This window comes from Macrobrachium rosenbergii, chromosome 3, assembly GCF_040412425.1.
Source record: "Macrobrachium rosenbergii isolate ZJJX-2024 chromosome 3, ASM4041242v1, whole genome shotgun sequence".
Classification (NCBI taxonomy): domain Eukaryota; kingdom Metazoa; phylum Arthropoda; class Malacostraca; order Decapoda; family Palaemonidae; genus Macrobrachium; species Macrobrachium rosenbergii.
In genome coordinates this window covers 1,416,761-1,444,000 of record NC_089743.1, presented here as the reverse complement: position 1 = coordinate 1,444,000, position 27,240 = coordinate 1,416,761, and the positions used below count along the sequence as shown (strand labels likewise).

General features: G+C 40.6%; 1 protein-coding gene across 1 annotated transcript in view; it reads right to left on the bottom strand.

Moving 5' to 3' along the window:
- The window catches only part of Fpps (Farnesyl pyrophosphate synthase), a 322,613-nt gene that overhangs the window by 178,932 nt on the left and 116,441 nt on the right, over positions 1–27,240 (bottom strand). Inside the window, exons 3-5 of the mRNA XM_067126286.1 lie at positions 4,143–4,332; positions 3,798–3,938; positions 3,379–3,582 (exon numbers count right to left, since the gene is read on the bottom strand). Of these exons, the coding sequence (XP_066982387.1) occupies positions 3,379–3,582; positions 3,798–3,938; positions 4,143–4,332 (535 nt within the window). The remainder of the gene's footprint in view (positions 1–3,378; positions 3,583–3,797; positions 3,939–4,142; positions 4,333–27,240) is intronic.

Genomic DNA, 27,240 nt, shown 5'->3' with positions numbered 1-27,240 from the left:
ATTAGGTAGATCGATGGCATCATCTACACTTGGGAAATCTTGGCATCCCCCTTCAGCTCACTCCAAATCTTTGAATTTTCCAATTTGCTTTCTCTAAAGCACCATCGTGGTGATCTTGGGATGAGTGAACCATCATTGGTGCTGATTATAATGGAGAATGGTCACTGGTATGCCATCATCACTTGTTCTCCAACTAAAATCAACACTGCAATTAGAGCTACAAATTGAAAGGTCAATAGAAGGGAGCAGTACCAGTCTGAATGTGACAATACATTGTTGGGATTCTCAAGTGTTAAGAGAGAGCCTATATCTTCATTTTCTACAATAGATGCCATCATATTCCCTTTTGGTTTGATGTTGCATCTCCCCCACAATGGATGTCTGCTGTTGAAGTCACCAAGAAGAAGAAATGGCTCTGTTGAATTTGCCATTAAGGATATTAAGTCCTCTCGGGGAACATAGTATTAAGGTGGAATGTAAAGGAACGCATAGTATATTGCCTTCTTAAATTTAATCCATTGCAACCACAGCTTGAACTGGAGTATTTAGTTTTACTTTGTAGTGTGGAGTATCTCGAGCGGATGCGCGCGGGGAGAGGATCAACCATGATTTCCCACTTCCAAGTCAAAATTCAGTTCTAGTGAACATGGCCCTAGGACAAGGTATATTCACCTAGCATGATCTTTAAGCATACCCCCAACAGAGAATGCTCATAGAGCAAAAGCTTCACTTCCTCTTCACTGCTCGGAGTCTGACAGTTCACTGAATTATGGAAGTAATTTATTTCGTCTGGGACCTGTCAATGCAGTTCCCTTTTTACAAGATTAGGAGGTTTCTTTTTCTACTTAGGAAAGGCAATTTAATGGAAGGCAGTTTGCTGGCTTCTTGGGAATAACCACCTTGAAAGAGCCAACATCCTTTCCTTCACTGTCTTTGACACTGGGGTTTTTAGTTTCTTTTCTCTCGATCTCAATCGAGACGAGGAGAAAGTGAAGAGCATTCTCTAAAGAGACTTCCTCATCTATCTTGCTATTGCTGGCAGTAGCCAGCTCTGCTAAGAGGCAGAAGCACCAGGACTGGCACTGGGGACCAGCATCTGCTGGTTTGTCCTCCCAAAGAGGAGTTGGCACCAACGAAGCTGGCACCGGGCCGGCGAGTGCTAGCCCACGCCTCCCAAAGAGGCAGACAAAGGTGGAGGGTGTGTCTCAACTGACACTTCAATTTTCTGAGCTCTATGTTGACGTCTTCCTGGTTAGTTCTACTGAACCCTGTCTTACGTACCATCACATCAATATATTCTGATGAATCATTAGGCGTCTTTTCAGCCATTCTTTTGACTCTACCTTTGTGCTTCTTATTTTGGTTAGTTTTTGTCTCTTTCTGTTGGTTTCTAAGTTTTTACTGCTACTGAGGCAAAACTTAGACCTGTCTTACAATCTTAACTTTTGCTCTCTCTTGCTTCCTTAAAAGTTATCCTTTCCTCACTCTGCTTACCTGAATTTCTTTTCAAATAAATACACATCACACTGTTGGGATGATGATGCATATCCCCTACCACAGTGAACATTTAGGTTCCTTATTGCACATACCATACTCATCATCTCCACAGTTGTTTCCTAAACATAGGATTTTCTTGTATTTTCGTAAACACGTCTGAAGGTGTGTCAGGAAACGTTGTGATGAAACACCTTCTGGGCCTTGGATGTGCTGTTTTATTTTGCCCATCTGCACCGGGCTGCAGGAACATACTCTGGGAGTCTTAAGTATTGAATGTCAATATCCAAGATAGTTTGAGATATCCGATCTCTATCCACCTTTTTGTGATCTGTTACCTTAATTACACCTGATCTTTCAATTCATTTGCAAGTTTCTCCTCAGAAAACCATTAGCCGAGGCATAATCAGAAGCCCTTGCTGCAGTTCATGCTGGAGTGGGGAGTGCCTCCCGCCATAGCTCCACAAAGGGCCGACAAGCCTCATCAACCATGCTTTCCTCTGGGAGATACTCTCTACCAGGAGCATGTTACCTGACCTGAGGGACATTTCGGTTGTCTGCGGCATTTACAATTTCCCTGTTTTACCTCAAAATATCAATATTGTCACCATTAAGCTTCAAATTTAGATATTTTCAGATGAGTTGGGTACAAGACCCAGGAACTATTTCATACTTCTTGCTTTTCTTTGTGCAAATGGCTCAGTGTATTAATGCTGGAACCAGATGCTTTTGTTAGAGGATTCCTGGCTGTATTCCTTCTTGCTTGGCATTAGGTCGTCAACTGTGTCTGATTGTCATTTGGCCCAGGGGTACTGATTTCAACATGGGGACCTTCCATTCTCAATAGGGTGTTAGACTGAACTCCAGTAAAACGAAACACTACTGACTAGCAGATCCTGTACAGATTTTTCACCCCATCCTCCCATTCAGGTGGATGGGACTTTGCTGAATGAGTCTGAAGCTTTAACTATTCTAAGTATAACTTTTGACTCACACCTTACTTTTGAGAAACATCTAATTCAAGTTTCAGCAAATGCTGCACGAAAGTTTGGTATTGTTTGTAAGGCCTCACATTTATAACAGAGATAAAATCAATGCAACTTGTTTTAGGTCATTTGTGCTTCCTTTACTAAAATACTGTTCTCCAGTGTGGATGTCTGCTTCTGCCAGAGATTTATCTTTTTTAGATAGTGTGTTTCCTAATATCAGCAGTTACGACCTGGACCATCGACGGATGGTCTCTTGTTTGTCACTTTTTCATAATTTGTATTTTAATACAGATCTTTCACATTCACAACTGATCCATGATCCCCTTTTCCTGCCAAGAGCAACCAGATTCGCTGAACAGCAACACCAAATGTGCATCTCTGTTGAACTTCTTAGTTCCAGGAGTCCTTTATTCCTCACACCGTTGGACTGTGGAACAGTCTCCCTGAGGATTTCATGTCATTGGAACTTCAAAAGTTCAAGCAAAGATGAAATGCATTATTACCCTTATGCTATTCTCCTTGCATTTTAATGCATTTTTACCTATTTATTAATTTATTTTTACTTTTTTATAAGTGAGATCTTTTCTTTTTGTATTTCCCTTTACCTTCTCTTACTTTCTAATGGGCACCATGTTCTTAGGATGCTTGAATTTTAAGTTAATGGCCCCTGTGGGGTTGTTCCATATGAATACGGTTCATCTTCTGAATAGTAATCATAATAATTAAAATATTGGTACTGTCTACAGTGTTTCCTTGATATATAATATCAGAAAAGTCAAAATCATCAATAAAGGAAAATTCTGTATACAACTCAACCAAAATAGCTTGACTATTAAGCTCAATCTGAATTGGTAACAATATTGCATATGAACATTCTTTACACGAAAATATTTACCTCATGAAATAATTCTAGCATGTCTGTGTAGTATGGCATATCCTGAAAATGTTTCTGGAGCAGCTTATATACTCCAGCTTCAAGCAGTATGGCATCGTTGAAAGCACTAGTACCAAGAGAATCTTTGCAATGCCAAGCTAGCTTCCCACGGCGCATTTCACTACCATCCATTATATCATCTGCTACTAGGAAAAAACTCTGTAGCTGCAAAGGAAAAAGTTTCATACAGATATTCATGAATCTAACTTTTTACGCCACTATAGTGCATGTTACAAAAATGAGAAAAATAAAAATACATCAATACGAAATTCAGTATATAATACTTGATAATGCTAAAATCAAACAAAGTTACACAAATATCAAACTGAACTTGCACAAAATAGAGTGAAATAAGAAACAGGAGATTAAACTCAACACACCAGTTCAATACACCAGCCCAAAATGTGGGCCCTGCGGATATTTTCTCGAGTAATTTGGTCTGGAGATGCTAGGAGTTTGAAAGACAGGCTTACAGCAAGTCCTCGATTCATCTTACCACCAACTAAATTGTACTGCAGCACCTGTACAATGAGATGGAGAATATGTTATTATAACATATTGCAAAAACCTCATTCCATTATACTGACATACATTAGCATACTGCAAGTTTCCATGGAACTCTTGATTCTTTGAATGCTGGTAACATGTATTCCAATAGTCAAGAAGTAAAATAAAAAAACTAAAAGGACTAGATGGTTAAACTCACACAACACAGCACACAGTACCTTAGCATACCATTTCTGGGCCTCTGGAATATCAGAATTGCTATCAATTTCTGTTAGATCTCGAACAATATCAGGTAAAAGGGTCATGAAATCTCTCTTTTCATCTTCAGAGGCTGCTTTACCCGTCTTGGCTGGTGGTAAGTTGACTGAAGATGCTGTTGACATTTGATGCGAGCGAGAAGGCCCACACCTTTAGAGGTAAAGACATCTGCAGTTATCAATAGACACTTTCTTAACCACACTTGCAAATAAAATCTGGTTTAGCAATTATGTAGAGTAATCCTAACAATGGCTCAGGTGTCCTAAAATGGTTCACATGATAAACTTAAAATGACATTTTTATAATAAAATAAAGTTTTATATATACTTACCAAATAATTAAAATGCTTTATTTTCCCTTTCACGGCAGCTTAAAAAAGTCAAAAGTTTGTGGGTAATGCTTCAAAGTGTAGTGCAGGTGACTGGCTCTGCCCACTAACGGGAATCTCAGGAACTACTAGCAAACAAGCTCATTCTGTTTCTGCCCTAATGTCCATCTGAGGGGAGGAGGGAGGGATCTGACCATTTAATTACTTGGTAAGTATATATAAAACTTTATTTTATTATAAAAATGTCAAGTTTAACCATGGAACTTGCCAAGTAATTAAAATGCTGATTCCACCATTGACAGGAGGTGGGAAACATGGACAATCTACTCCAAAACATTAATTCATGTAATGAATTTAAAAAAGAAAAAGTTACGATCATTGAAAACAATGCTTGCAGTTCCTTATTAGTTAAGAGAGCCTGCGGTAGAAAAAACTGCCTCTGGTTGGTACTCAACTTAGCCTGTAGTGGCATGGCAGTAAAGCCCTGGAGTAACTCTAAGTGGGAACTTTACAGCGAAGGAGATGTCCTGATGGCTAGCAAAGTATTAGGGGAGCTTTGCAGCGAAGGATGAATCCTGATGGCTAGCAAACCATCAATAAGTACCCTTGCCCTGGGAGCAGCACCAATATAAATACAACCAGAGAATACTGTCACCTTCACTGAAATAAAGACCACGACCCATCCACTGATAGTGATGGGTACTCCAGGTACAATGTGACCCCCAAGCTCTCACAAATCTTGGCACCTTACTACAAGGTGAATATGTGGTAGGAGAAACTCCTACGCTTCCTTCCGCGATGCCACACCAGTTATTAACAATGATCACGAGGTATTGCAAGAATCTGACACTATTAAAACATTTTTCATAAAAGTGAGAAGTGACGATCGATTACACTTCCGGTAGGTCGACTGTAGAATGGACATTGGGGGCATGCAGTGTCTGAAAGCTAATGAGGTACACACTGTTCTGACGTCCTTAGCTTTCATGAAAGGAGGAAATTACTCTCCTACATCTGAGAGTGTCTCAGAAAAGGCAGGTTGTAGAATGAATGTCAGGGACACAGTGCCTGAAGGCTAATGAGGAGGAGGTTGTTCTGACTTCATTAGCTCTTATTTAACATAGGCCAAAGGCTCTCCTGAATCTAAGAATGGACCCAGAAGACAAGTCCAATCACAAGAGAGGACCATACATTCTTAGATGGAGGGCGAGAAATGTCCTTGCCAGCACAGTAAAGGTTATGAATGGGCCCGTGCTTTCAATCCTGCTTAAGTAATACCCAAAAAATCCCACATAATACAGAGCTTCTTACTCTTCCCAATAACCAAAGATGTGGGGAGAGTTTGTGCCAGACGATAGGGAGCTGGACCCTGGCGTTGGGTGTACTGAGCTAGTGCCAGGCTGAAGGTGGAGCCAGCTGAGCTGGCCTCCAGACAACTAATCAGGAGCTGGCAGCCACTCTTAGGAGCTCAGGGTAGGACTGGTGCCCAGCCGTAGCTGGGGCCAGGCGAGGTAAAAAAATCATTCTCGGTTAAAATTCCCAGGGCAAACAAGCAAACCACATACCAGGTCAAACAAAGCTCAATACCCCCTTTAGATCTCTCAAAGGTCTTTGTAGCACCTCTGAACAAAAAACCCCCTCTTCTTGATAAACACCCGGACAGCCCAAGGTCAGCCCGTGTAAGAGCCTACCACTGTTGATGGTGTCTCTCAAAGTGAGGTAGTTCGAGGAGGACCAAAAGGTGGAAGGATTCTGGGAAAGTTCATCAAACAATCGCAGCAATCTGGGAACCATAAATTACCAAACAGAACGGGGCTACGAGGAATGTCATAACGTTCTGACTACGACATTCTGACTGATCTGAAGAAGTCTAGCCCTTCCTTGACCTTTCGAACAGTGGAAGAGTGTAGAAGACTAGGCTGGAATCATCTTGCAGAATGGTGATGCTGCCCATGCTATAAGGTTCCTTAGGATGGCAGGCAGACAAAGTTGGCCTGTCCCATAGACAGCACATAACCCGACAGAATAGGAGGACAAAGACCCTTTGGACGCAAAGTGAGTTCCTGACAGTTCAGTTCATTCGCCAGAAATTCCAGTTGGACTAGAAAAACTCTATCAATCGTTCACTGCTAATGTAAGCCATAAAGACAGTGGTCTTGTGTTAAGGAATACAGCAGTCTAAGAAGAGTGACAAGAAGGACTGAAGCCTTACACTAAAGGTTTTCAGTTCTCTGGCAAATATGTGAAAGTTCCGATCTCCTAGGAACATGTCCCGGATAATCCCCGGTTCCCCAAGCGGGCTGTCTTGACAAGAACAAGGAGTGAGAAGCAGTCTAAGACTGTCTCATGATGAGGGACTTCCTCCAAAAGACTAAAATCGGACAGATACCATCATAGGTCCCATTGAAAAATCAAGTCTTGAGGAAAAACAGCAGAGCCCAGCTATGATTCCTTGTCCCTCTTGATCTTGTGGAACAGGTTGAAGATCAAGGCCAGAAAAGAAAACAGAGGAAAGTTGGCGAAGACTCGAGAGAAGGCTTGTGCCATAGTGGTCGAAGCCTAAACTCTCGAACCGGCAGGCATGAAAACGAAGTATTCTTACATATCCAAGAATCTCCATACAAATGCCCCAGAGAATGGACTACAGGAATGTTTGGTTCGCTCTGCAACCAAGCAAACTTATAGAGCGTCGTGCAGCCTCGCAGACAACTAAACTAAGTGGGATAGTTGACGAGCCTGCTGATCTTGACAGTCCCGGACGCATGGCCATAGGGCAAGATCAGCTTTTATGCAATAACACCCATTGTGGACTCGGTGACATCTCATACAGTCTGAAAACATCTGAGGAACTGTACTTGTCTAGAACAAATGTCTGACATGCTTATCGGAACTTGGCAACGACTTCCGCTTTGGTCAAACACAATGCTCTATGAGAAAAATTGTGGAAAGGAACTAGGCATTCAGAGGTGGGAGCCTTTTATGGCTAGACTCACCAAGTGCTCTGGGACAGGTGTCGGGTGCTCGGGATTCAGTGCCAGAATGCTGGTGCCAAGAGCTCTGAAGGTCATCGGGCACTTGGGAAAGGGCACCGCTATAGAGGGGGTAGATGGCGCTTCCTTCTGCCTGGAGCTCATGAAGTCTTCCACAAAAGAACGCTCAGGAGTGAAGAAACTGTCATCCAGAGGGAAAAACTGACCGATGCTTCTCCCAATAAAAAAAAAAGAGCACCAAAGTTCCCTTTCTGCAATCACAATGGAGTTGGAATCTCAAAAACTAACTTAACTGTCCTTACCCACACAGAAGAGGATTAAGAAACCAGCCAAAGAGAAGTCTCTTGGCAACACTTAAGTGTCTCCTATTTTTTCAGTCCCTGCTGCTGATGTCAGTCAAGAAAGACCTTTCCTTCAAAACTTCACAAGAACTCAGCTGGGAGGCTATTCCATTAAGCATCAGAGGGAGTGAAGGACAAAATACACTTGTTTTGCTCCCTTAAGATCCTAAGCCAGCCTCCCAACTCCATGTCAAGGCGATAGCTTTCTTCAAGTTCATAGATTCATTCACAAAACACTGTCTGCAAAGGACAGAGCTTTAAGGCCCAATTAGACATCAAACAAGGGATCAACTCGGGTCGACTGTAATTCTAGGCAAAGGTGAAACAGCAGAAGAGAGACTAAACTGACTAAGAGCGGCTGAAAGATACTCAAGGAGGGGAGTCCGAAACTGAAGACAGGACACCCGACAAACAGAGACTAGCGTTGGCCACTTGAAGACCATAGCTACGTGTTTCCTGGAAATTGTGCTCAAAAAAGAAAGCAGTATAGTAAACTCCCCCGTATTCACGGGGGATGCGTACCACACCCCCCGTGAATAACTAGAACCCGAGAATACTTGGAACCCTTCTAAAAACACTTAGAACTGCCTACTTTGATAGTTCAAACACTCAAAAAATTTTTTAAAAATTAAAAATGCTTATACAGGCAGTCCTCGGTTCTCAGCGGGGGTTCCGTTCTGGGGATTTGATAACCGAAAATCACCAACAGAAAATTGGCGATTTCTGGGGCTTTTTCGGCGATTTTCGGGCTTATCGGCGCCGAAAAGTGCCGATTTTCAGTTATCAGCGCCTCTAGTAGGTATGTATTGTGCCAATACCCAATTATCAGCGCCGATAAGTGGAAATTGGCGATTTTCGGCGCCGAAAATTGCAGATTTTCGTGGCTAGACAAGCGCCATAAAAACGGATCAACATGAACTGAGTCCGATGTTAACCAGGGACTGCCTGTACAGGTGTTATCCTACTTAGGTGGGGTTAGGTTCCATAAAAACCCATCGTTTGTTAGAAAAAACCCATCGTTTGTTGGGAAAAACCCAAGTTCGTTGGAAAAACCACAATGTGTATAGATTGGTAGGTGGAAAACCCTTACAGTCGGTCTGGTTGCAGCAGCAGCAGCCAGTTTTTGGAAAATGAGCAGCAATTGGAGCACGCCACGGCGGATACATGAACTGAGACCGATGTTATTCTGGTTTGTGGGTCTTGTCCCTGTTGTGCACTGAGGGCTGTCTTGGTGACCCGATGGAGGGACGTATGTTTGGTATTTTTTTTCTGCCTGTTGTTTACCTACTTTTTTTGTGTTATTTTAACTGGATTTTGTTTAGTGCATCACTTTTTTTTTTTGTATTTATGGTTTTATCTTTTTGCCAGACCTGACTCACTTGTAAATATTATAAATAAATTAATATTAGCTCATTTTATTGTTTTTTGTTTTCCTCCTTTTGCATCTGCCGCCAGTCATGACAGCCCGTTCTGAGTATATTAAAGAAAGCTCTGTTTTGCTGGCCATTGGAGGGATCGCAAAAAAAAAAAAATTTGTTCCCTTTTTGGAAAACCTTACCAGTATAGTAATCGGCCGGGTACTGGTAGGGGAAAAGCAGCAGCAGGCAGTTTTTGGAGTCGACGTTGTCGAGTTTATGAGCATCATATAGCCTAGCCTACACTAGGGTATTTGGTACCATGTAATTCTGTTGTTTATATACTTTTTTGTTTATTTTAACTAGTGCTGCCCTACACTATAAAAGTATAACTCTATAGATACACATGACAGTATAGTATAGTAATTACTAATATCAGCTAATTCTGGAGGTTCATGCAGAGTGACTTATGGTAATTCAATACAAAGAGAAATTGAATAACAAACAAGAATTAGCTTAGCCTACACTATGGTATAATGTATACATATACAGTAGCCTAGCCTGCATTATACTGTACAGTACTCTATATTCACATAATGTATTAATACACAAACACCAACATAACGAATATGCATTTTTCCAAGGATCTTTAAAAACGTTATGCCTTAATTCGCTGTATCCAATAATATTGCATGTATTCTTATATTGCTTTTGTATTACAAATTGCAATCATAGCGATTAATGTTTTGGTTTGGAAATTGCTTACGTGGTGTTATTTTGCCGCATTTAACTCAGTTCAGAGTGCTTTTCTTGCCTCTAATTAGCATATACGAATCTCTAAATACTTTATTTATATGGTGCAAGGTTATTTTTCGTTATATTGTACGAAGTGTTTTTAAGTTGAAATATAACTTAAATACGTCTCGTTGTGAAATTAATTTAGCTGTTTTTTCGTTAATAGATGATGTTGGCCATTTGGGGGCGTTTGCTTTGTATAAAAATAAATAAAGATTTCTTTCGCTATTTTCACTTGATTTCATCATAATATGAGCTTTACGTATTTATCATTTATCAGTGTAAAAATAGCAGTAATGTGATCTTTCATGCCCAGTAGTTGTGATTAAAATACTTTCTCTCCAATTCTAATTACGGTCAAGTTTCATCCATGATGCTGATGCACAATAATTTATAGTCATTAGCAGCTTGAACATTGTTTTCTCAGCTTCAGCTACAACTTCCAGCATAAATTTAGCAGTATACTTCCTTGCTAATCTTTTATCCACACCGAATAAGGGTATAATGTAAAAATACATCAGTCCTATTCTACTCAACGTCACTTGTACTATAACCTACGGTAATTGTGTATTACTGTACGATGGTTGAAATACAAGCAAAAGGGCTGTTGTTATCCGATTCGGTGATAAACAACAGTTTCTCGGTCGGTTGTTTATGGCTATACGCATTTATGCAAGAGTATAACGTTACTAACAATACTTTTATAATTCCCTGTTACTTTTTTAACTAGAAGATGGGATAAAGAGTTGGAGGAAAAGAAGCTGTTCTATTGCAATTTGGTCTCTCTCGCTGCCTGATTGTATGATGCTGCCAGCACCCATGCAAAATTTAAAAATATTTTATAAACATTGTCATATCGATCAGTATTAATTGCTTACCCGATTGCAAAATCGAATTATCATAAGGTGAACTATTGTAACTCGAGCACTACCTGAATATTTTAAGTTTTATCACAATGAAAATGAGATGAAAATACAGTAATCAGTGAATATTTCTCAGTGAAAAATACTGTGATTGGGCGGATTTTCAGCAAATAATGCATATACATGCTCTATAGAGAAATCTGGGAATAGGTGAGTCTGCGAATCGTGAGACTGTGAATACGGGGGTTTACTGTATGTTCTTAGAGGAAAAAAGGGGCACCGAGTTAAAGAGAGACTGACGTCAGCCATTAGTAGGCTGGTGCTGGGAGCTCAAATGAAAATGAGCTTTGGCGCTAGCGAGAGCAAGCGGGCACAAGCAGGCCCTATTGGGAAGAGTAGTGAATATCATCTGAAAAGCAGCTCTTCAACGGCCAAGATTCACTATAGAAAACACCATCAGCACTTTTGTCTATACTGGAGTATCACCAGAATAAAAGAGCATATCTATGGAAGCCTTTCCAGTGGCTGTCCGTCCACACCTACAGATAGCAGGCTCAACTGAGGGGTGACTACCAGGGTGGCAAACCCCTTCGGGTTCCCAAGGACCAACAATATGCCTCCTCCCAGGATTAGGGGAAGTCTGATAGGAACTGGGTCTAGGAGAACCAATATGTCCGGGCAACCACCTCCTCCAATACACATCCAGTAAGATGCCTTTCCAGTGGCTGTCTATCGATACCTGGGACCGGCAACAGGTTCGAATGAGGGGGCGACAACCTGTAGATGACCCCAACAACCTCCCTTCGACTTTCAGAATGACTTCTCCAAGGTGTAGGGGAGTACGTCAGTGAACCTTTGCCTAGGAGCATCGGAGGGATGAACTGCCACCTCCTCCATGCACAACACTTCATTACTACAAGGTTAACATCTGTTATTATTATTAATAAAACAGTTTAACCAGACCAGTGAGCTGACTATCAGCTATCATAGGTATGGCCCGAGGGATTTGGGTGAAATGCCAGGCCTAGGCCAGAGGCCTGGCACTGGGACCAAATAGGTCATTCTATTATTATTAAAGTAATTTAACCAGACCAATGAGCTGCCTTCAGCTCTCATAGGGCTGGCCCGAAGGATTTGATTAAAATACTAGGTCCAGGGCTAAAGTCAAGCGTTAGGACCCAATAGATCATTCGATACAATGATGAATGAATTAAAATGAAATTAAAAACTGCACATAGGCACACCCTCTCATACAATATATACATTTACTCAGACTTCCTTACATACATACTAAAACGGTATATTAACCCTTAAACGCCGAGCCTCTATTTACAAAAGTGTCTGCTGTATGCCGGCGGCGTCTGGGATTAGCGCCGAAGCAGAAAAAAAGTTTTTTTCAAAAAATCACAGCATGCTTAGTTTTTAAGATTAAGAGTTAATTTTTGGCTCCTTTTTTTTTGTCATTGCCTGAAGTTTAGTATGCAACCATCAGAAATGAAAAAAATATCATTATCATATATAAATATTGAAATATATGACAGCGTGAAAAAAAAATTTCATATATAATTGTATACAAATCGCACTGTGAGCAAAACGGTTAAAGCTAATGAGTTATTTTTTTCATTGTATTGTACACTAAATTGCAATGATTGTGGTATATGACAAATTGTAAAACGATCAAAGCAACAGAGAGAAAATATCACAAAAGATGCATGAATTCGTAATGAGCGGTCGTAAAAAAAAAGTTTTATTCAAAAATTCACCATAAATCGAAATATTGTGCTAGAGACTTCCCGTTTGTTGCAAAATGAAGGTAATTGATTGAATATTACTAGACTGTAAGTGTTTTAGCTTACAATTTCAGTTTTCGACCATTTTGGTCGAGTTAAAATTGACTGAAGGTCGAATTTTTTCTATTTATCGTGATTTATATGAACATTTTTCAAAACTGATAAAAGCTACAACCATGAGTTATTTTTTGTTGTATTCTACATGAAATTGCACACATTTTCATATATAAAACTTAATGTAACGACTAATATAAAACGTGCAAACATTACGACAAAGTGACGAAAGAATTTCTGAGATGTTAGGAAAGTTACGTGCGGACGTAAGGAAAAAAGTTTTTTTTTTTCAAAATTCACCATAAATCGAAATATTATGCTAGAGACTTCCAATTTGTTGCAAAATGAAGGTAAATGATTGAATATTACTAGAATGTAAGAGTTTTAGCTTACAATTGCATTTTTCGACCATTTCGGTTGAGTCAAAGTTGACAGGTTTAAATTTTAGCACTTATCGTGATTTATATGAAAATATTTCAAAACTGATAAAAGCTTCAACCATGAGTTATTTTTTGTTGTATTCTACATGAAATTGCACAAATTTTCATGTAGAACACTTGATGTAACACCTAATAGAAAACGGTGCGAAAATTACAAGGTGACTAAAGAAATTCTGATATTTTCAGCAGAGTTACTGTGAGCGGAGGTAAGGAAAAAGTTTTTTTCAAAAATTCACCATAAATTGAAATATTGTCCTAGAGACTTCCTGTTTGTTGCAAAATGAAGGTAAATGATTGAATGTTACTAGAATGTAAGAGTTTTAGCTTACAATTGCATTTTTCGATCATTTCGGTCGAGTCAAAGTTGACCGAAGGTTGAAATTTTGGCACTTATCGTGATTTATATGAAAATATTTCAAAACTGATAAAAGCTACAACCATGAGTTATTTTTTGTTGTATTCTACATGAAATTGCACACATTTTCATATATAAAACTTTGTAACGGCTAATATAAAACGGTGCAAACATTACGACAAAGTGACGAACGAATTTCCGAGATGTTCGGTCAAATTACACTGCGTGGACATAAGGAAAAAGTTCTTTTCAAAAATTCACCATAAATTGAAATATTGTCCTAGAGACTTCCAATTTGTTGCAAAATGAAGGTAAATGAGTGAATATTACTAGAATGTAAGAGTTTTAGCTTATAACTGCATTTTTCGACCATTTTGGTCGAGTCAAAGTTCACCGAAGGTTGAAATTTTGGCACTTATCGTGATTTATATGAAAATATTTCCAAACTGATAAAAGCTACAACCATGGGTTATTTTTTGTTGTATTCTACATGAAATTGCGCACATTTTCATATATAAAACTTTATGTAACAGCTAATATAAAATGGTGCAAAAATTATGACAAAATGACGAAAGAATTTCTGAAATTTTCGGCCGAGTTACCGCACGGACATAAGGAAAAAGTTTTTTCAAAAATTCACCATAAATCGATATATTGTGCTAAAGACTTCCAATTTGTTGCAAAATGAAGGTAAATGATTGAATATTACTAGAATGTAAGAGTTTTAGCTTACAATTGCGTTTTTCGACCATTTCGGTCGAGTCAAAGTTGACCAAAGGTTGAAATTTGTTGTAGTCAACGCACGGTATGTCCACGCGTTACCCGACAGACAATTTTAGTCGACTTACAATACGTCCAGTCGGCGTTTAAGGGTTAAAATTCAGAATATAAATTAAGCAAAATTTTAAAAATTTTTCTCTTTTTTGTAAAATTCAAATGTTAAAAAGGGTTTTCATGCTTTTATTATTTACTTATTTTTATATTTTATTAATTAAATTACAGTTCTTCAAGAACATCAAAATTGGAACGATTGAAAATGTGAAAGATTCTGACAAAATTTCTTTCATTGGTCTATTTCCAAAAGTAGACATTCGTTGTTGGTCATACTTTGGACATTCACACAACACATGTCTGACTGTTATTATTACTCTGCATTCTGAGCACTCGGGAGCCGGGCCATGTGGGCTGCTGATTAAGTGCCCATGTGTCAGACGAGTATGGCCTATTCTAAGACGTGTTAAAATTACTTGTGTGTGTCTTTCTCTCTGATAAGATGAACATCATTTTTTAACATTAGGTTTTATTTCTTTCAGTTTATTACTTTCAGGTTCTTCATCCCATATACATTGCCATTTATTTATGATACCCATTTTTATATGAGTTACATAATCAGTAACAGGGATATTCACATTTGATCTTGTCATGTGAGTTGCTGCTTTAGCTGCTTTGTCTGCATCTTCATTTCCTTTGATCCCTACATGCGCAGGGATCCAACATATTTCTACATTTTTTCCATTATTATATAATTTATGGAGATAAAATTTAATTTGTTGTACTATATTACTTTTTGATTTGTAACTTTGAATAGCTTCTACAGCGCTTCTTGAATCACTGAAAATCACAAAATTATTGCATGATGATTCTTTATTTATTTTTATAGCTGATGCAATTCCATACAATTCTGCTGTAAATATGGATGCATTATTAGGAAGAGAGAACTGATAAGTTTTGTCTTGGGACACTGCAGCATATCCTACTCCGTGTTCTGATTTAGATCCATCTGTATATATTACGTAATGTGGACCCTTTCGGTTTATATGCTCTATTGTATGCTCACTGAAAATCACAAAATTGAATGATGATTCTTTAATTATTTTTATAGCTGATGCAATTCCATACAATTCTGCTGTAAATACAGAAACATTATTTGGAAGAAAGAACTGATAAGTTTTGTCTTGGGACACTGCAGCATATCCTACTCCGTGTTCTGATTTAGATCCATCTGTATATATTGCGTAATGTGGACCCTTTGGGTTTATATGCTCTATTGTATGCTGTCTATGGTGTTCCATTGTATATGAGTTACTTTTTGATAAATACTTGAGGTGTGTGCAAATTCTCATTTTATTCATTGTCCAGGGAGGAGGTGATTTTACTATTACAAGCACTTGTATATTTACAATCAGCAACCCAAACAGTCTTCTAGCTCTAATTGGGAAAGGTGGTGGATGGTTATTTATGAATACATCTCTTAATTCAAATAACTTTCTTGTTGGAGAATCACTTGTCTGAATTCTTGGAGCACTTTCCATTGTTACTAGCTCTCTATGGAGAGAGAGAGGCAGTTCACCACATTCAACATGTAAAGATGATTTTGATAATGATCTAAAGGCTCCCAAGCATATTCTAAGGCCTTCATTGTGATCAGGGTCTAACATTTTCAGCGCTGCATCTGATGCTGAACCATATACTTCGCTTCCATAATCAATGATGGACAGAACTGTTGCTTTATACAGTACAGTAAGGGTATGTCTATCGGCTCTCCAAGTAGTGTTCGATGGTTTTCTAATTAGATTTAATGCTATTTTACATTTAGATTTTACGTATGTTATGTGGGCTTTCCAGTTCAAGTGAGTATCAAATGCTACTGTAATCCCAAAAATTTTGCTGTTTGGCCTATTGGTATATTATTGTTTCTGATTTTTAAATCTATTTCTTCACCTTTTTTCCACTTTTTATTTTTATAAAACATGATTGCTTGAGTTTTATCTATAGAAAATTTGAAGCCCACAGATGAGGCCCATTCATCTATTTTTACTATGCTTTTATTAATGATTCGTTCTGCATGTTTTATTCGAGATGCTGAATAATATATGGCAAAATCACCCATATACAGGTTACTTTTAATGCCAATAGGTAGGTTATTACTGATATCATTAATTGCTAAAGTAAACAGTGTGCCACTAAGGACGCTTCCCTGTGGAACACCATTTTCAAGTGGAAATGTTCTAGACAGAACATCATCAATTCTCACCTGAAAACTGCAATGTCAAAAAGTTTTGTATAAACCTTAGTAAATGTCCATGGATGTTCTTTTGTAAAGTTTTCAATATAGCTACAGTAATTTGTTTTCGTTCAAAACCTCTACGTATATGGTCTTTGAGTTACAGAGAGAATCTAATGTAGATCTGTTACAATGTGACCCAAACTGAGTGGGAGTCAAAATTTTATTTTCTCGAATGTGCCATGTTAGTCGAGCATTCCATTTTCTCTAACAATTTGCATAAGCAGCTTGTTAAAGAAATTGGTCTATAATTATTTACATTACTGGGATCCTTTCTAGGTTTGGGATAGGAATTATTATAGCTTTACACCATTCATCTGGAAATAAATTTCGAAGCCATAAATGATTATAAAACTCTAATAAGTATGACTTTGCCAAAGGTGCTAAGTGGCAGATCATCTCAAAACAAATACTGTCACCTCCAGGAGCAGATTTATGACTGCTCAAAAGAGCATATTCCATCTCTGAAATATTAAATTTTCTATTAAAATATATATCTTCTACTGTTTCAAAATTTATTGTTATTAATTCTATTTTATTTTTATTTATGCGGAAGTGTTCATCTAAATTTTTATCACCACTTACATTTGCTAAATTTTCTCCCATTATATTACTTATTTCTTTTGGATCAAGTGTCCTTTTCCCATCTTTTAATATGGCATGTCTAGGTGGTTTAACATGGGTACCATTTATTTTCCTGAATTTTTGCCATATTTTTTATATGGGAGTATTATTAGAGAGATTTGATATGTATTTCCTCCATGAAATGATTTTTCCTTGAATTACTTTTTAAAATTTTGCAGATATTTTGTTGTATATAGTTTTATATACAGGTTTTAATGTATCAATTTCTAGTAATGATATAGTCATTTTTTGTAAAGTTCCTTCTAATATCAGTAATGTTATATTTATTTTAACTTGAACTTTCTATTCAAATTATCTAATTGTCTCCCTATTGAGTGTTTTATATTTATTGATTCTGTTAACTTATTGCCACCATGGAACTTTGTGTTTTGTTGGATGGGTTTTTGACTCTGGCATTTTTAATGAAGCCAACAAGAAATTTATTAGTTTCACTATGGTCTTTTAAATATTCAAATGGTGGGATATTTTTAGTGTTCATTTCATATCGCTCCTAATCTGCTTTATTAATGTTAAGAGTGAGGGACATGTTTTGCAGGATTTTTTTGTAATAAGGAAATTCATATTGGGAAATGATCACTGGTGTGCAAGTCATCAACTGTATTCCAATCTAGTCTGTCAACTATACTTGTTGTACACAGAGTTAGTCTACTGCAGAAAATGTTCCATGTGGTTTTGAAAAATATGTGCTAATTTCTTCATCATTTATACAGCACATGTTGTTTGAATCCATGATGAACTCTTCTATTTTACTCCCTGTTCTATTTGAGTTTGTACAATTACAGTCCCATATTAGGTTGTGAGCATTAAAATCACCTACTATTAACCCTTTAACGCCGACTGGACGTACTTTACATCGACAAAAATTTTGTCGGGTGCCAAGTGGACGTAAAATACGTCGACTACAAAAAGTTTTTTTAAATATTCGTGGAAAAATAGAAAACTACTTATAGGCCTAGTTTGCGAAAAATTTTAAATCATGCGCCTCGAGGGATGCTGGGGGTTCATGGATCATGCTGTTGTTTTGTTTACAAGCATGATTCAGCTGCGCATGCACAAATTTTTTTCTTTTCCCACTAGAAAGCATCAGTGATGCATCTCAGAAATTCTTTCATCACTTTGTCGTAATTTTTGCACCGTTTTACGTTAGGCGTTACATAAAGTTTTATATATGAAAATGTGTGCAATTTTATGTAGAATACAACAAAAAACAACCCATGGTAGTAGCTTTTATAAGTATTGAAATATTTTCATATAAATCACGTTAAGTGCCAAAATTTCAACCTTCGGTCAACTTTGACTCGACTGAAATGGTCAAAAAACGCAATTGTAAGCTAAAACTCTTACATTCTAGTAATATTCAATCATTTACCTTCATTTTGCAACAAATTGGAAGTCTCTAGCACAATATTTCGATTTATGGTGAATTTTTGAAAAAAACTTTTTCCTTATGTCCACGCGCAGTAACTCGGCCGAAAATCTCAGAAATTCTTTTGTCACTTTGCTGTAATGTTTGCACCATTTTATATTAGCCGTTACATAAAGTTTCATATATGAAAATGTGTGCAATTTCATGTAGAATACAACAAAAAATAACACATGGTTGTAACTTTCATCAGTTTTGAAATATTTTCATATAAATGACGATGTGCCAAAATTTCAACCTTCGGTCAACTTTGACTCGACTGAAATGGTCGAAAAACGCAATTGTAAGCTAAAACTCTTACATTCTAGTAACATTCAATAATTTACCTTCATTTTGCAACAAACGAGAAGTCTCTAGCACAATATTTCGATTTATGGTGAATTTTTGAAAAACTTTTTCCTTACCTCTGTGCGCAGTAACTCAGCTGAAATTCTCAGAATGTCTTTAGTCACCTTGTTGTAATTTTCGCACCATTTTCTATTAGGCATTACATAGAGTGTTCTACGTGAAAATTTGTGCAATTTCATGTAAAAAAAAGTATACCTTAGTTTTACCAGGCCACTGAGCTGATTAACAGCTCTCCTAGGGCTGGCCTGAAGGATTAGACTTATTTTACGTGGCTAAGAACCAATTGGTTACTTAGCAACGGGACCTACAGCTTATTGTGGAATCCGAACCACATTATAGCGAAAAATGAATTTCTATCACCAGAAATAAATTCCTCTAACTCTTCATCAGCCGGCCGCAGGAATTGAACTCCGGCCCATCGAATGACAGTCTGAAGCTCAACTGACTCGGCCAACAAAGGGCTAGCAATTTCATGTAGAATACAACAAAAAATAACTCATGGTTGTAGCTTTTATCAGTTTTGAAATATTTTCGTATAAATCACGATAAGTGCTAAAATTTAAACCTACGGTCAACTTTGACTCGACCGAAATGGTCGACAAATGCAATTGTAAGCTAAAACTCTTACATTCTAGTAACATTCAATCATTTACCTTCATTTTGCAACAAATTGGAAGTCTCTAGCACAATATTTCGATTTATGGTGAATGTCACGTTTTTTGAAAAAAACCTTTACCTTACCTCCGCACGCAGTAACTTGGCTGAAAATCTTAGAATTTCTTTAGTCACCTTGTCGTAATTTTCGCACCATTTTCTATTAGGCGTTACATAAAGTGTTATACATGAAAATGTGCACAATTTCATGTAGAATACAACAAAAAATAACTCATGGTTGTAGCTTTTATCAGTTTTGAAATATTTTCATATAAATCACGATAAATAGAAAAAATTCGACCTTTGGTCAAATTTAACTCTACAGAAATGGTCGAAAACTGCAATTGTAAGCTAAAACACTTACAGTCTAGTAATATTCAATCAATTACCTTCATTTTGCAACAAAAGGGAAGTCTCTAGCACAATATTTCGATTTATGGTGAATTTTTTAAAAAACTTTTTTTTACGTCCGAGCGTAACAAATTCATGTATCATTTTGTGATAATATTTTCTCTGTGTTGCTTTGATCGTTTTACAATTTGTTATATACCACAATCATTGCAATTTAGTGTACAATACAATGAAAAAAAAATACCTCATTAGCTTTAACCGTCTTGCTCACAGCGCGATTTGTATACAATTATATATGAAATTTTTTTTTTTGAGCTGTCATATATTTCAATATTTATATATGATAATGATATTTTTTTCATTTCTGATGGTTGCATACTAAACTTCAGGCAATGACAAAAAGGAGCCAAAATGAACTCTTAATCTTAAAAACTAAGCGTGCTCTGATTTTTTTTTGAAAAACGTTTTTTCCGCTTCGGTGCTAACTCCCGAACGCCGCCGGCATACAGTAGACACTTTTGTAAATAGAGGCTTGGCGTTTAAGGGTTAAAGTAGGTTCCTTGGCATTTTTGCGTTTAAGGGTTAAAGTAGGTACCTTGGTATTTTTTAGTAAATCTTTAAGTTTATCATAAGTTCCTTGGTATTTCTAAGTAAATCTTTAAGTTTATTAATATCGTAATTTTTATTAGGTTGGTTGTATTAGTTATACAGTGATCCCTTTCCACATCGCGCTTCAACTTTGCCGGCTTCATTGCATCGCGGATTTTTCAGAAATACTGTATTCATCGAAAAATTAAAATTAAAAAGTACCGCCATATTGGCAGCCACATTGCAGAAAAAAGCGATGTTTCATCATGTTACGCGAGAAGGAGCAGCTTGCGAGACCGACACGCAAGGACTGGAAGCTTTGCATATACCCACGGGCACTCGTACAAGGCACGTGATTGGTACACAAGAGAATATCTTATCACTGTTGATGTTTCATCTTTAATCACTGTAAAAATAATTAAAATCCGAATTTCATACGTAAGCAACTCAAGGATACTGTATACTCTCTCATCCCCAGCTTGTCAAGTCAAGACTTAGTCTCGTCCCAAGCTACTGTGCTGATCATATGTACAGTATATATATAGTATTCAATGAAATATGAATTACTGTATCATAAACTTTTATGTACAAAATTAAAAATAATTTCATTGATAAATTTGTTTCTTTTAGCAACTAAAAATTATTTTCTGAGCTCGGCCCTGTGTCACCCGGTGAAATTCCATACTAATAATTTCTAGGTATAAATATTGCTAAGTATACCAGAGAAAAAAGCTTTCAGGAATGCTGGAGTTACTAACCCCAGATCGAGCGTCTTCTATATCGAAGACGTCGGTATTACCAAAGGTGAGTGAAAGAATCACAACCACAGAGCCACACTCGATAGACATCCCCATGTCAAAACCCCTCAGAAGAGCGGAGAGCCGCATCATTCCCACACTACCCGCCCGCAGGGGGTTAAGTGAGACTCCAGCGCCACCTACACTCATTCCATTTCTAGCACGTGTTTCACGATTTGTGTTTCTGTGTGCTTGTGCTTTGGCCACTTTGCCTTTTTCTCAGCATATGTCGTCGGCGCAGCTTTACTGTCATCGTTAAGTACCATCTTATTGTGGGGTTTTTAAGGATAAGTTTGACTGTTTCGCCCGTGATATTCATATTATACGTGGTTGTTGTTATGACGCCGGGCGCCCCAGTCAGCCATGTTTCCATCGTGAGATCACTCATCCAGCTTGTTCTGTCTGGGGCTTCTCCTTGTCGCTTACATTACCATCGTTATCCCCAGGATCTAATCCTGGTGGCGTTTCTGGGCGGGTTGTTTCGGTGTTTCACGTAATTTTGTTGAACCAATATATTGGGGTTCTTCATTAGGTTCCCGTCATTTTCCGCTTAGGCTTCACTCCCAGGATGTTTTCCTTGGACAGTTTTAGCTATAATTACTATATTGTGATGCTGGTGCTTTAATCAGGTGTTTTAGCTTTGATCATGTTCTATGGGAGCCGCCAGGTACGGTTTATTGTTTACTCCCCGGTCACTCCTCTCGGTTAGCTGCGCGCCTTGCACAAGCACAAGTTTAATTATTGTTTTATGTATATATATTATTCTTAGTGATGTGTGATTTATTTTTATCTGGTTACTTTCGGTGGTGTGTCTCTAGCCTGCCTATGTCACGTTAGGGCTTGTATTTTGCATCCTTTGGCCTCCCGGGCTCTCCCTTCACCCTGAGTTAGGTTAGGTGTGAGGAGGGGATCAGCAGGTAGAGAGAGTTTCTGTTGTTGTTCCTTCCACTGGCCGTTGTTTGGGTTGTAGAGTGAGACCCCATTGTCCTCCCCCTTCTTTACGGAGGGGTAGAGGCTTTTTCTGTGGGTGTGTCTCCTCTGTGCTATTATAGCATCCCCCCCTTTCGTTCGGCTCTGGTTGGTTTTCAGCACGGGAATTTCTCTCCCGCAGCTCTCATTCCTCCCTTCCTTGGCTCCTCCTACTTAGCCACGCCTAGGTGTGTTAGCCTAGGCTACGCCTAGGTGCGGGGCGAGCGCGTTGAGGCCTTAGGTCGCTATCCCTTCCTTCCCCTTATTCGGAGTAGGCTATGACCTTCCACTGCTGGTATTAATTTACTTGGCGTGGTGTGTGTCTGCAGTTGAGCGGGTGAAGAAATCTTCCCAGTCTCCTTGCTTTCACTTCTGCTCTGGCCTACCCCATCCCTCCTTTCTACTCCCTCCAACCCTTCCTCCCCCACCTACCCTAATTCAAGCTTCTTGTCATCTTCCTCGCAAGGGTGACGCCAGTCACATTCACTGGAAGTTGTGTTTTCCCGTGAGGGATTCGCGCCCTCCTGCGGGCAAGCCGTCCCCGGCGGCTTTTTGCTTACTCAGTGTTCATTAACCCGCTTCCCAGGATCGAGCAGGTTTCTAACATTCTTAGGGTTATTTGTTTCGACCTTGCTCTCGCGCTTCTCGCATGCTCGAGATACTTTATTGGGTTGATCAGCGCTACTCCGGCCCCGGTCCTGTAGGCTTGATAGCCCCTACCCTACTATTGTTCTCTAGCGGTTGAGGCTTTGGGATTCCGGAGGGGGTGGTTCAGACTCTGGAGTATGGGAATTTTTGTATTGTTAACTATAGCATGCTACTATCCTCTGTATTTTATATATGTATATACATTTATTCTGTTCCTACATTCACCCGCTTGGACATAATGTTGTTTCTATTATCAGAGTCGGTGATCCTACCCTTGTCCTGCCGTTTTATTCCCCGCATCCCTTGTGGTAAGGCCCTGTTGACTCAGCTCTATCGTTCCGCCGGAGTATTCCGGTGGTCGGAGAGCTTCTTGCTTACCACTATATTTAAGTTACTTGTTTGGGTAGGCCTGTCTCTGACGGGGGTTTTTCTTTCCGCCGGAGTACTCCGGTAGCATGGTTTGAAAATACCTGTGCCTGCTTAGTTTAAGTTTCTTAGAGTGGTAGGTTCATGTACTTTTCACACTTACAGACTGTGCGTTGTGAGGAGCCAGGATGCACCGCCACCCTCCATCAACCTTACGGCATGTGGTGCGCCGGACCCACGCCTGGCTGTGCGGTTCGGCTTGATGACCTTATCGCCTGGCATCCTGGACGTGGTGCGTGAGGTTTGCTTCTCATTTCCAGCGTGAAGCATCCAGGACGCAGTTGGTAAGCTATTGACTTTCGCTTCTTCACGTTAGTTTCAGTCTGATATGTGGTCATATTGTCTGGTCATGGCTTTTTTATGTTACAATATGTTAGCCCTGACTCCCTGCTCTCTTCCAGGCTGACGAGTCCTCCAAGAAGGAGGCCCTTGAGTCTCTCCGCGCCTGGGTGGCTAGGTTTGGAAGGAACGTGCCGTCGGGGAAGCCTTACGTCCTCGACGGGAGGTTGAGGGACTTACTTTACCCGGCGCCTGCTCAAGGCGTCGGGGCATTCGCGGATCTGGCCACCATCACTTCCAGCAGATCCTCGGGTCGCGACTCCAGCCACCTCAAGAGGACCCCCTGTACGCGAAGGTTTCGGAGGACGTCGCCGCCTTAGATTTGGACCTGGAGCCGATGAACACGGAGCCGGACCAGGGGGTAGGTAGTGAGGTGGAGGCAGCCGGGCAGGCGCCCTTTGATTCCCCCATCCTCCTCTGTATCTTCATTTTCAGGTTTTGGCAAGTCTTCTATCTTGAAAGACAGGGCTCCAATTGCTGTCCCCAAGCTGAAGTTGAAGACGCCGTGGAAGGCGGCGGCTACAAGTCCTCGCTTCGTGAAGGGGCATCTCCTTCTCTGGCCGAAGGCCAAGGTTGTTGAACCTGTGGCCTCCGAGCAAACCAAACCGAGTACCTCGGGCAAAGGAGCGCAGTAAGAGGGTGGCCAAGCCTGCCCTCCTCGCTCAGCCTGCCTTGACCCTGAGGCGCTTTGCAGGGATGTTGCTGGAGAGAATCTCTACGGAGGTTGAGGCTAAGCTTTCCAGGATTACGGAAAGGCTTCAAAGTCAGGAGACTCTGCTGGCGGATATGGCTCGCTCCGGCGGGGCCGGTCCGCAGTACGAGATCCCGGACACTGCTGACCTCCCTCCTTTCGATGTAGGGAACCCGTGGCGTTTTGCTCGTGCTATCCGGCACGAGGACACCTTGACCATTGAGGGTCTTGGTACTAGGCATCTGGAGGAACTGGAGTTCTTCCTACCTGATCTCTGCCCCCTATCCAGGCTTCGTTAGGGCTGGACGGAGGAAGCCGATACATTCTCAGACAAGGTCCCTAAGGAGACGGTGATCTTCCCTTAGGACTATGCCCAATCTGCTCTTGCGCACTCTCTCTGAGTGGCGGGCAGACAATACCAAGTTGACCCCCTTCAAGGGCAACTATACCATGTTTTCTTTGGGTGATAGGTTGCCCACTCCCTGCCTGAACAAAGTTGCTTTGGCAACTGCTCAGGCATGCTTCAAGGCAAACCTGCTCTCAGCTGCTAAGGGAGACAGACTTTACATCTCTGGTCTTCCCAGGAGGTGAGGAGTTCTGGAAGGACGCCCCGTCCACATTTACAGTAGGTAAATTGGACGCTGATTGCGCGTCTTCTCAGTTCAGTGAGCAGCTTCCTAAGCTCCCGGAAGCTCTCCTGAAGGCGGAGTTTGAGGCACGGTGTCGGCTGAGCCGGTCCCTAAACTCGCTGTGCTTGACGGAAGCGACCGCCGTCTCCTGTGCAGAGGAGCCTCTGTTTCAGTTCCAAGCAACTCTGCTGAGTGGCTCAGTCAGACCTCACGACTTTATGGTGGCAAAGTTGGACTGCCGCAAACCATCTTTGCAGATGCCACTATCTGGTCATGAGCTCAACAAGCTCAGAAGAGTTCTATCTGGGGGACAATCTCTTCCCAGAAGACGGTCGCAAGTGTCCTGAGTGAGGCAACCAGGCCAACCAGAGCGCCTGGCGCCTCAGTATTCTCCTTCAAGCTTAAAGACCCCGACCTGACAACCTGACTGGCCTACTGGTGGCTAGCAAAGGCTGTTGCCAGACTTGTGCTCAGAACCATCCAGAACACCTCTAGGATTAACATCACCAACAGTACTGTGCTGGTCACCAAATGTAGAACCATGTTGCTCACCCACTCTGCATGACAACTTGCTCTGAGTAAAGCTATCTTCACTGCCCACTAGGAGTATAGGTAGAGGTCGAGCCCATACAGAGGTAAGGCTGGATCTGCTCGGGAAAACTGGCCACGGTAGAGGAAACAAACCTGCTTCCTCCCACTGAGACCAGTCAGATAGGTGGTCAGCTTTTACTAGTTCAGAGACCAGTGGTCCTTCAGTCCTGGGCACACAGCATTGTGTCCAAAGGTTCGGGTTGGGAGCCGTCAAGGATCCCCTCCTGACCAGATTTTACCACTCTCCAAAGCCCTACAGGACTTTGTGACGGAGCTTCAACAAGAGTACAAAGAAAGTAAGGCACATCAAATTTCAAGGCAGGCTGTCTACTGTCCCAAAGAAAGACTGGTCAGCAAAGAGTGATTCTAGATCTCTCAAGGCTTCAAATCTACATAAATGCGATAAGTTTCGTGATGCTACGGTGGCTCAAGCAATGACTCTACTGCCGTGGAGCCGCTAACACCTCTATCGATCTTTCAGACGCTACTATCACGTCCCGGTTGCGCGGAACTTCTCTCCCTTCCTGGGTTTCAGACTCGGGGAACAAGCCTACTCCTTCAAGGTCATGCCTTTCGGTCTCAATATAGCCCCCAGGATTTTTACAAAGCTGGCGGAAACAGTTGTTCAAGCAGCTTCGGGTCCCGGGGACTTCCTGGCAGTATTACCTGGACGATTGATAATCTGCCCAACAGTACAAGAGTGCCGGAAGGCTACAGCCATAGTGATCAAGTTCCTGGAATCGTTAGGGTTTTCAGTTGAACAGGAGAAGTCTCGCCTGACTCTGGAGTCCCGGTTTCAGTGGCTGGTTCCAGTGGGACCTGTCCTCAGACAGACCATCCCCCGCCGTCTGCTGAAGGCAGTAGCTGCCGCTACCAGGAAATTTTTGAAGGACAAAGCAGCATCCCGCCGGTCTCAGGAGAGAATTCTTGGCTCCCTTCAGTTCACTTCAGTGACAGACCTGCTCTTAAAAGCGAAATTAAAAGACATAAACAGAGTGTGGCGGAGACGAAGCACGTCAAGCTTCAGAGACAGGGTCTCTTCAATTCCGCTGGATCTTGAAGACAAGGCTTCGCCATGGTCCACAGTCAAGGGCCTGTCGGCCGCATCCCACTTCACTTCCCTCCAGCTCTGGTGTAATCCACACAGACGCTCTATTGCTGCTGGGAGGGTGTACTCACCAAAACAAAAGTACAGGGACATGGTCTACAATATTTCAACAGTTCCATATAAACACCTTGGAAGCTATGGCAGTGTTTCTAATCAAAGAAATCGCCACGTCGGATTCACATCAGGCTGGTGTTGACAGCCGCGGGTGGTTCATTGTATCAACAGGGGCGGCTCCAAGTCAGGTCGCATAAATCAGGTGATGATAGCTATCTTCTCACTGGCGAACAAGCACGGCTGGCATCTGTCAACCACCCACCTAGCGGGGGTGCGGAACGTGGTGGCGGATTCTCTGTCCAGAACTACATCTACAGACGCAGTGGTTCGGACGGAGAATCGTCAATTGATTTGCCGATTCGACTCCATGGATCTGTTTGCTACGGAGAGCAATCACAAGCTTCCTGTTACGTGGCTCCCAA